The sequence below is a fragment of the Podarcis erhardii genome (genome assembly GCF_964252035.2).
Source record: "Podarcis erhardii genome assembly, chromosome: 3".
Taxonomy (NCBI): domain Eukaryota; kingdom Metazoa; phylum Chordata; class Lepidosauria; order Squamata; family Lacertidae; genus Podarcis; species Podarcis erhardii.
Window position 1 is genome coordinate 112,186,423 of NC_138507.1, and position 10,939 is coordinate 112,197,361.

General features: G+C 43.5%; 1 protein-coding gene across 2 annotated transcripts in view; it reads left to right on the forward strand.

Moving 5' to 3' along the window:
• Nucleotides 1-10,662, forward strand: part of ACYP2 (acylphosphatase 2) — an 81,800-nt gene extending 71,138 nt beyond the window's left edge. For both annotated transcript variants that reach the window (XR_014154573.1, XM_081855122.1), the window contains exon 4: nucleotides 8,424-10,662. Coding sequence is in view for 1 of the 2 variants with exons in the window: in XM_081855122.1 (XP_081711248.1) it covers nucleotides 8,424-8,538 (115 nt within the window). In the remaining variant the exon portion in view is untranslated. The remainder of the gene's footprint in view (nucleotides 1-8,423) is intronic.
• Nucleotides 10,663-10,939: the final 277 nt, after the last annotated feature.

The following is a 10,939-nucleotide window of genomic DNA, read 5'->3' on the forward strand; positions in this document are numbered from 1 at the left end:
TGTTGAATTTTAATAACATGCTTTTTAATTTTGTCCGCTTTCTGGTTGAGACTTAATGTGTTGACCCTGCCAGACCTTTCCGACCACAGTGATGATAATGTATTTGTGTGTGTTTATATGCTATATCGGTGTCTGCAGAGAGGGCTTTATGAAATCCATAACAACCCACTATATAAAATACGCATTGATTGAGATCCAGCACCATTAAAATCAGCAGGAATTTTGCCATGGACTTTAATAATGTTGCAGGCCAGCCCAGTCTCCTAGCAATGGGAGATCCCAGGGGTTTTGGCCACACTTACTTGGGGTCCATGTTTTCTTTTGGAAATGAGGCACAGTGGAAATTGTGGTGTCTTTCATGATATATGGTTTATTTGCACATTTATACAACCTGAGCGTACGATGGAGGGGTTCACAGCATAAACATTCCAAGAGGGCCTTGCTTCGTCCATAGGCACAGCCGTGAATCCAAACTGCCATCAGCCACTCTGCTCTGCCTGCTGCTTTGTGTCTCAGTCACAGAACTCTCTAACCTCTGATTTTATCTTCTAACTACCGTATTTTTTGCTCTATAGGACGCACCCAACCATAGGACACACCTTGTTTTAGAGGGGGAGAACAAGAAAAAAAAATTCTCCCCCTCTCTGCTCAGCGCCCCTTCAGCAAAGCGGCAGGAGAAACAGAGTCCCTTCCATTTCTCCTCCCGCTTGGCTGAAGGGGTGCTGTGCAGCTCTCCCTCTCTGCTGAAGCCGACCCCTCTTGCTCTCCAGGCTTCAGTGAAAGCAACGCAAAGCCTCCGGAGTGCGGAGGGAGCGCTCCCTCTGAGCTTCAGAGGCTTCGCGTTGCTATCGCTGAAGCCAAGGAGCCTGCATTCACTCCATAGGACGCACACACATTTCCCCTCAATTTTTGGAGGGGAAAAAGTGCTTCCTATAGAGCAAAAAATACGGTAACTCTAGGTTAAGATAGGAGCCCTTCCCATTTGCCATCTGGCACAGAGCCCCCTCTCTTTGGCTTACCTTATATCCTGTCATCTTCCTTTAGTTCCATTAATGGCCCATCACCCCAGACAATTTCCTGGGCACCGGAATCTTAACCTAGCTTAATTATAGCTATAACATTCAAATGGAAGGATGGGAGAGGCTCTGGAGGGAAGATATTAAATTTACATCATGTTACGATCTAAAAGAAAACTGTATGAAAATGCTTTACAGGTGGTATTCAACACCTGTTAAATTAGCCAAAATGTTTAGATCTAGGCCAAACACCTGTTGAAAATGCAGGGAGGCAGAAGGCACATTCATCCACATGTGGTGGAACTTTAAAAAGATCAGAGAGTTTTGGGAAATGATCTATAACGAACTTAAAAAAATGTTTAAACACTTTCCCTAAAAAGCCCGAAGCCTTCCTGCTAGGAATTATGGGTAATGGAATCCCAAAGAAGTTCAGGAGAGTTTTCATGTACACCACAGTAGCTGCCAGAATTCTAATCGCAAAAAGCTGGAAGGGACAAGTTATCCCATCCAAATCAGACTGGCAAAATAAATTGAGAGAGTATGCTGAACTAGCAAGGATATCAGCAAGACTACGAGATGTTACAGATGAAAAATTTATTAGAGAGTGGGACATATATAGAGTTTACCTAAAATAACATTGCCAAAATATCAATCCGTTTGCAGGTCTTGACTGAGTTTCTGCATGTAATAGGACAACTTTATAAATTTAAAGCAATCAGAATAATGCAGAGAAGATAAAGTTAAGTGTGTAACTAAAGAATGTGGTTTGGGAACACAATGGGGAGATCGGAGGTCATGACGAATTTAATCACAAATTGATGTACACAATAAGTAACAATTATGGAATGAATGTTTGTTTATTTTTACGTTGTCTTTAAAATCTATTAACTATTCATGTTAGACAGTTTTAAAACCAATGAAGCAGTTTAAAAAACCAAAACAAAACCTAGCTTAATTAGCTTTCAACATTTGCTGATTCCAGGGGATTCAAAGTGTCTAGCACACAGCTTGATGCACACAGGTCTGGCTTGAAACACACAGGTCTAGCACCCAGTTTTAACACTCCAAGCATTGATTAAATTCTAACACCTACTGGAGCCAGGAATTTACAGGAGTCTGGAACTCACAAATGCATAAGATGTGGACTGTCCCCCATTTTGAAACTGCTGTATTATGGAGTCAGTCCATTAGTCCATCAAGTATAATATCCTCTGCTCTTGACGGGCAGCCGCTGGTTCCTCCCACTATTCCTCTGTGTCCAACCAGCCCATGACAAAGAAGGGGTTAAATACCACAACCACATAAGATCAGGCCATTGAAATGACCTAACCTGGGGAATAAACAGTAAAGACCTAGAATCATAGAATCATAGAGTTGGAAGAGACCACAAGGGCCATCGAGTCCAACCCCCTGCCAAGCAGGAAACACCATCAGAGCACTCCTGACATATGGTTGTCAAGCCTCTGCTTAAAGACCTCCAAAGAAGGAGACTCCACCACACTCCTTGGCAGCAAATTCCACTGTCGAACAGCTCTTACAGTCAGGAAGTTCTTCCTAATGTTTAGGTGGAATCTTTTTTCTTGTAGTTTGGAACCATTGCTCCGTGTCCGCTTCTCTGGAGCAGCAGAAAACAACCTTTCTCCCTCCTCTATGTGACATCCTTTTATATATTTGAACATGGCTATCATATCACCCCTTAACCTCCTCTTCTCCAGGCTAAACATGCCCAGCTCCCTTAGCCGTTCCTCATAAGGCATCGTTTCCAGGCCTTTGACCATTTTGGTTGCCCTCCTCTGGACATGTTCCAGTTTGTCAGTGTCCTTCTTGAACTGTGGTGCCCAGAATTGGACACAGTACTCCAGGTGAGGTCTGACCAGAGCAGAATACAGTGGCACTATTACTTCCCTTGATCTAGATGCTATACTCCTATTGATGCAGCCCAGAATTGCATTGGCTTTTTTAGCTGCCGCGTCACACTGTTGGCTCATGTCAAGTTTGTGGTCAACCAAGACTCCTAGATCCTTTTCACATGTACTGCTCTCAAGCCAGGTGTCACCCATCTTGTATTTGTGCCTCTCATTTTTTTTGCCCAAGTGCAATACTTTACATTTCTCCCTGTTAAAATTCATCTTGTTTGTTTTGGCCCAGTTCTCCAATCTGTCAAGGTCATTTTGAAGTGTGATCCTGTCCTCTGGGGTGTTAGCCACCCCTCCCAGTTTGGTGTCATCTGCAAATTTGATCAGGATGCCCTTGAGTCCATCATCCAAGTCGTTGATAAAGATGTTGAATAAGACGGGGCCCAAGACAGAACCCTGTGGCACCCCACTAGTCACTCTTCTCCAGGATGAAGAGGAACCATTGATGAGCACCCTTTGTGTTCGGTCAGTCAGCCAATTACAAATCCACTGAGTGGTAGCATAGTCAAGACCGCATTTTACCAGCTTCTTTACAAGAATATCATGGGGCACCTTGTCAAATGCCTTGCTGAAATCAAGGTAGGCTACATCCACTGCGTTCCCTTCATCTACCAGGCTTGTAATTCTGTCAAAAAACGAGATCAGGTTAGTCTGACATGACTTATTTTTCAGAAATCCATGCTTACTATTGGTGATCACAGCATTCCTTTCTAGGTGCTCACAGACTGTTTGCTTAATGATCTGCTCCAGAATCTTCCCTGGTATTGATGTCAGACTGACTGGGCGGTAATTATTTGGGTCCTCTCTTTTCCCCTTTTTGAAAATAGGGACAACATTTGCCCTCCTCCAGTCTGCCGGGACTTCGCCTGTTCTCCAGGAATTCTCAAAGATGACTGCCAGTGGTTCTGAGATCACATCTGCCAGTTCTTTTAATACTCTTGGATGCAGTTCATCTGGCCCTGGAGACTTGAATACATCTAAACTAGCCAAGTATTCTTGTACTATCTCCTTAGTTATTCTGGGCTGTGTTTCCTCTGCTGAATCATTTGCTCCAAATTCTTCAGGTTGGGCATTGTTTTCTTTATCGGAGAAGACTGAGGCAAAGAAGGCATTGAGGAGTTCAGCCCTTTCTGTGTCCCCTGTTTGCATTTCACCATCTTCTCCTCTGAGTGACCCCACTGTTTCTTTGTTCATCCTTTTGCTACGAACATACCCATAAAAGCCTTTTTTGTTGCTTTTAACCTCTCTAGCAAGCCTGAGTTCATTTTGTGCTTTAGCTTTTCTGACTTTGTGTCTACACGTGCTGGCTATTTGTTTGAATTCCTCTTTGGTAGTTTCCCCCCTTTTCCATTTTTTGTACACATCCTTTTTAAATCTTAACTCAGTTAAAATTCTTTAGATAGCCACCCTGGCTTCTTTAGGCACCTTCCATGTTTCCGTCTCATTGGTATTGCCTGAAGTTGTGCTTTTACTATCTCCCTCTTAACAAACTCCCAGCCATCATGAACTCCCTTTCCCTTTAGTATTACTGTCCATGGGATCTCACCCAGCACTTCCCTAAGTTTTATGAAGTCGGCTTTCTTAAAGTCAAGAAATTGAGTCCTAGTATGCTTGGCTGCTCCTTTCCGCTGTATAGTAAACTTCAGAAGAGCATGATCACTCGCGCCTAATGATCCTTCCACTTCTACCCCACTAACCAGGTCATCAACATTGGTTAGGACCAATGGCTAACATTGGTTAGGACCATCTAAAATGGCTGTTCCTCTTGTTGCTTCTCCCACTTTCTGGACAATGAAGTTGTCTGCAAGGCCAGTGAGGAATCTGTTTGACCTTATGCTCTTGGCTGAGTTTGACATCCAGCAAATATCCGGGTAATTGAAGTCCCCCATTACTACTATCTCCCTTCCTTTTGCATGCTTGGCCATCTGTTCCAGGAAGGCATCATCTATGTCCTCCGTTTGGCTTGGGGATCTATAGTAAACTCCCACAATGAGGTCCCTGTTATTCTTCTCTCCCTTAATTTTGACCCAAATAATAATAATAATAATAATAATTTATTATTTGTACCCCGCCCATCTGGCTGGGTTTCCCCAGCCACTCTGGGCGGCTTCCATAAAAACCAGAAATACACTAAAATATCACAGATTAAAAACTTCCCTGAACAGGGCTGCCTTAAGATGTCTTCTGAATGTCACTTTGGCTTTGAGGTTCTAAATCTTGGATCTCTTCACAGGTATACACATCCCTGACATATAACACCACTCCTCCTCCTTTCTTGTCTGGTCTGTTTCTCTGAAATAGATTGTATCCCTCCATTATTACATTCCAGTCATGGGACTTATCCCACTAGGTTTCAGTGATGCCTATTATGTCATATTTAGTTTGCTGTACCAAGAGCTCAAGCTCATCTTGTTTATTTCCCATGCTTTGCGCATTAGTGTACAGACATTGAAGTCCATTAATCATTCCCCCGTGTCTCTTATTTAAGGATTTTTTCCTCCCACCACTAGGTCTGCGTGCTGTTTGCTCCATTTGGTCTATGAAATTTGGATGATTATCTTCATCAATTGATAGACTCCTACCTTCAGGAGCACTGTCTCCCTCCCCCACATTAGTCAGTTTAAAGCCCTCCTGATGAGGTTTCTGAGATTTTTGGCAAAAACATTCCTCCCAACCGTTGTGAGGTGCAGCCCATCGCTTGCCAGAAGTCCATCTTCAAGAAACTGCAGTCCGTGATCTAAGAATCCAAACCGTTCCTGTTTACACCATTTGCGAAGCCAGCTGTTCACTTCCACTATTTTTCTCTCTCTCCCTGGGCCACGTCGTTCAACTGGAAGGACAGATGAGATGACAATTTGTGTATTTAATTGCTTCAATTTCCTGCCCAGAGCCTCATAGTCTCTTTTGATCTTCTGGAGGCTATTGCTTGCAGTGTCATTGGTTCCCACATGAACCAAGAGGAAGGGGTATTTGTCAGTGGGTTTTATGATTCCTTGCAGTCGTTCAGTTACATCTTGGATCTTAGCCCCGGGGAGACAGCACACTTCCCGAGACATCTTGTCAGGCCCACAGATCACTGCTTCTGTTCCCCTCAGTAGGGAATCCCCTATCACCACTACACGCCTCCTCTTAGGTTTGGTCGGGGTTCTTCCGTGAGCTGTCCGTTCCAAGGTCGCCTGCACATTCCCTGAGGACTGACTTTGCTGCTTGTCTTCATATACCTGATCGACTGTAATGAGGGAGAGATCCTCAAATGGAGTCTGCTCTTCGTCTTCCATGCTAGGGGAGAGGACCTCAAAGCGATTGTGTATTTCTAAACAATCAGAGCGAACCCTGGACCTCCTATTTCTTTGAGTCACGTTTCTCCATATATCTGGCTCCTGTGTTGGTGAACTAGCCTCCTTCTCAGGGGAGTCCCCTGTCTCCTCCTTGGTGGAGACGGTGTGCTCTGTTGCTTCCAAGAAGAGCTCCAGCTCTCTAATTCTTTGGTGCGTAGCCACACGTTCCTCCAGTTGCTGGACTTTGTCTTTTAAGAGGGCAATCAACATGCAATTGCTGCAGGTAAAGCTGCCTGCAACCTTTGGCAAGATGGCAAACATTGTGCAGGAACCGCAGGCGACTGCAGCTGTTCCCTCATTCTCCATCTTGAGAACGTGTCGTTGGGGGTGGCTACAGCGGTCTTCCATCATAAAAAGCGTGAGGACAGGACAAATAACTCCCCCCCAAAAAAACCCTAGGTCTCCCCCAACAAACGTTTGAGACTAGCTCCCCTAAATGTACGATATGGATCAAACTGCGCGCGCCACTAGGCGTGCGCCGCTGCCCTGCAAGCTCTGATAAGCTCCTCCCACAGCTAATCACCTACCTCAACAGAAACCCTGCCCCCTCTGACCTTTGCACCGGGAAAGCAGCTAATCAGCCACAAGAAACACACACACAAGAAAACCCTTTTTGCTCCTTCTTCAGCCGCTGCCCTGCAAGCTCAGACCTGATGAAGAGAGTACAGCAGAGGTTATATTTTCTGAGAATACTCCGGAAAAATAATCTCTCAGAGGACCTGTTGATGGCAGTTTACCATTGTACTGTGGAGAGTGTATTAACTTATGATCTGTGTGTGTGGTTTGGGAGCTGCACGGTCAGGGAAAAAGCAATGCTGTCCAGGGTTGTAAAGACTGTGGATAGAATAATTGGGTGCACTCTTCCCACCTTGGATCAAATCTACGCTTCCAGCTTGTGCTGGATAGTACACACCCCGGAAATGATCTCTTTCAGCTTCTGCCTTCTGGAAGAAGGTATGGGTTTATAAAGACTAGGACTAGCCACCTGAGAAACAGTTTCTAGCCAAATGAGATTTTGGTTTTAAACACAGTGTAAGGTAGTCTTTGTGGGAGTATATTGTATTTAATTATGGGGTATCAGAGTTTTTAGGGGGTTAACCAGGCTGGGATAGCAGGCTTGTTGGTTTTTGAATGTCTGATGTAGATTTTTTCAATTTTGTTGTTCTGTATGGGACAATGACAATAAAGATTATCCTATCGTATCGTATGCAAGGAAAAGAACCAGAATATCATGCATATAAAGATCTCAGTTCTCCAGGTGTTGGTCCTCATGCAGACAAAACAGCAACATCTGCACAGAAGAGGCACACTGGGGTTCAAGTACCACCCAAGGGGGGGGGGAATTCCGAAGGGACTGGGCCCCCCAAATGGCCCAGTGAAGACTGTTGAGGGAGGAGGGGAATGAAGTATTTATTTGCTTTATTTCACAGGATTTCTGAACTGTTTAGTTATTTTAAAAAATCTCTAAATGGTATGTAAAGCACAACATAAGAACAATAAAATAAAAACAGCTAAATCATGAAAGCCAGGAAAACAGTTTTACGGGTAGTGTTATGATAGATGTAGACAGGAATTTATTACTAATAGGATCTAGTTTATGGGTTGAGGAAAACCTAGGGGGGGAAATATGTGTCTTTACATGATTGCTGAAGAAGGAATGCTTCACAAAGAGGGGAGGGAATGCCACAGGGCTGGTGCAATGATGAAAAAAATGCCAGGAGTAAAATTTCCCCAGCTGACCCAAGTGACCTTTAGGGATGGGGAAGAAATTTGCTTTCGTCGAAAGGAGAACCTGCTAAATTAACATGAAATAGCTTGCAGAAATGTGTGTAATAGTCAAAAATTGCATAAAGATAAGTAAAAAAACTGTGTGCACTAAAATAATGCAGCTTTTAAAATGAGGATTCTTTTCTTTTTTAAAAAAAATCACAAATTGAGGCAGCAATGTGGAGAACTGGATTTAAGAGTGGGGTAAAGGGTGAGAAACTTGGAAAAACTGAAATGGACAGACACTGATTTTACAGGTCTTTACAGGGATAGGAAGTCTTTCGCAGTTGGTTATAGGGAACCCGTGAAACACACAAGCAGAGTGACTATTATACAGGAAATCTTGCAGTGCTCTAACTGGTCTGCCCTTTACTTTCTCCCTGCAGGAAGGCCTGGCTGACCAACGTCGGAAGCCCAAGCTCACGCATTGACCGGACTAATTTTGCTAATGAGAAAGAGATCACTAAACTTGAGTTCATGGGCTTTAGCACAAGATACTAGCCAAACAGAACAACACCAAGCAGATTGTACTGATTATAGTAATTAATCACTTGAAATTATTGTTGATGTTTTCATTATATTATTTACTTAATTGAAACACTATAATAATATTGATTATAATATTGATTGATTATTATTATATTGTTAGGTTTCTGCTTTTGCATGATAATGTTTCACGCTTCTCTAAAGTGCACAATTCCACTTTTTGGAACCTTCCTGAATGTTAGGGAAATGTAGCAATTCTCTTGTTTGCATTCAGTAGGAACTGCTGTGTGCTGTAATTTTAGAAAGACTTTTTTTGAAAAATGACGTCTTTACAACCACTGGCTCCCCCAAGCTGAAGCTGCCCCTACAGATTTCCAAAAGGCAAATAGGAGCCTCTCTCGAGGCAAGTTCAACTAAGAGTGTGATTGCATTTAACAGTGGCTGTTTCCTTCTTCTAAAGAACAGCTGCGTTGGGAAATGAGGTTGTGATGGAAGTGTCCCTCCTGAGGCTAATAGCAGTTTGGGGGTGTGATTTTCACTGGGAATATGGCAATGCGAGAAGGATTGACACACCAGGCTCCCAATCCTGAGCATGCCACCATGCTTGGAAGAAAACATGGCACATTAATGCATTTAACATCCCATCCAGTCTGACCCACAGTCCAACTCATAACAAAGCATTAAGCACACTGATTCCAAAGCACAATTGAATCAGATTGTGCCCTTGGCAGTTACTGCTGTGTTTATTTACAGAGCAACCCTTCCCATCTTTACTTGGAAGTAAGTACCACTGCATCCAGTGCGGCTTACTCCCAGGTAAGTGCTGAGTTCTTCACTCTAGGGTTCCTCAGCTGTATCTGGCTGCCTTCACATCACAGAAACTACAAGTGAAACTCGGAAAATTAGAATACCGTGGAATCTCTTTTCTGATGAGAGCAGCTTTTGCATCTCATTTGGAAAACAAGGACCCAGAGTCTGAAGGAAGAATGGGAAGGCACACAATGCCAGATGCTTGAAGTACAGGGTGAAGTTTCTACAGTTTGTGTTGATTTGGGGAGCCATGTCCTCAGCTGGTGTTGGTCCACTGTGCTTCATTAAGTCCAGGGTCAATGCAGCCGTCTACCAGGAGATTTTGGAGCACTTTATGCTTCCTTCTGCACATGAGCTTTATGGGGATGCTGACTTCATTTTCCAGCAGCACTTTGGCACCTGCCCACACTGCCAAAGTACCAAAACCTGGTTCAATGCCCATGGGATTACGGTGCTTGATTGGCCAGCAAACTCGCCTGACCTTAACCCCATGGAGAATCTATGGGGCATTGCCAAGAGAAAGATGAGAGACATGAGACTGAGCAATGCAGAAGAGCTGAAGGCTGCTATTGAAGCTTCTTGGTCTTCCATAACACCTCAGCAGTGCCACAGGCTGATAGTATCCATGCCACATTGCATTGAGGCAGTAATTGATGCAAAAATGGCCCAAACCAAGTACTGAGTACATATGCATGCTTCTACTTCTCAGAGGTCCAATATTGCTCTATTTGCAATCCTTGTTTTGCTGATTTCATTTAATATTCTAATTTTCTGAGATTGTTCATTTGGGGTTTTCATCAGCTATATGCCACGATCATCACAATGATAACAAATAAAGGCTTGACATATCTCGCTTTGCATGTCATGAGCCTAATCTCATATATTAGTTTCACCTTTTAAGTTGAATTACTGAAATAAATGAACTTTTCCACGATATTCTAATTTTCCGAGTTTCACCTGTACAACACCTTCTCTCCCTCTCTGGCCTATCTTTCAATATGTTTACCTTGCATTCTGATCCAAGTGACTTAGACAATGTTAAAACAATATGAAAACTGCCCAATGCCCTTAGTTCTCTTGTTCGAATGACTACTCTTTTGCTGCAGTAGCCACAGGCCGTTTGGCAACAAGAACACAGTTCTTTCTAGGAAAGAAAGTGGAACTAGCCAATCAGAACTGCAAACTGCAAAACATGCTTTGCTCTTCCTTGCGAACCTTCATTGCTTGAATCCAGGGTTCATCCATCTATAACAGGAAAAACCCCAAACTGTTTACAATTGCCTGATGGAAATGTGGAAAATTAATTAAATAAAAAGAAAACAAAAAATGTGTTTCAGTCTTATCTCTGTTTGAAAGGTGAAGGGACCCCTGACTGTTAAGTCCAGTCGTGAATGACTCTGGGGTTGCAGCACTCATCTTGCTTTACTGGCCAAGGGAGCCGGCGTTTGTCTGCAGACAGCTTCCGGGTCATGTGGCCAGCATGACTAAACTGCTTCTGGCGAACCAGAGCAGCGCACAAAAATGCTGTTTACCTTCCCGCCGAAGTGGTACCTATTTATCTACTTGCACTTTGACGTGCTTTCGAACCATAGGCGCCGACTCCATG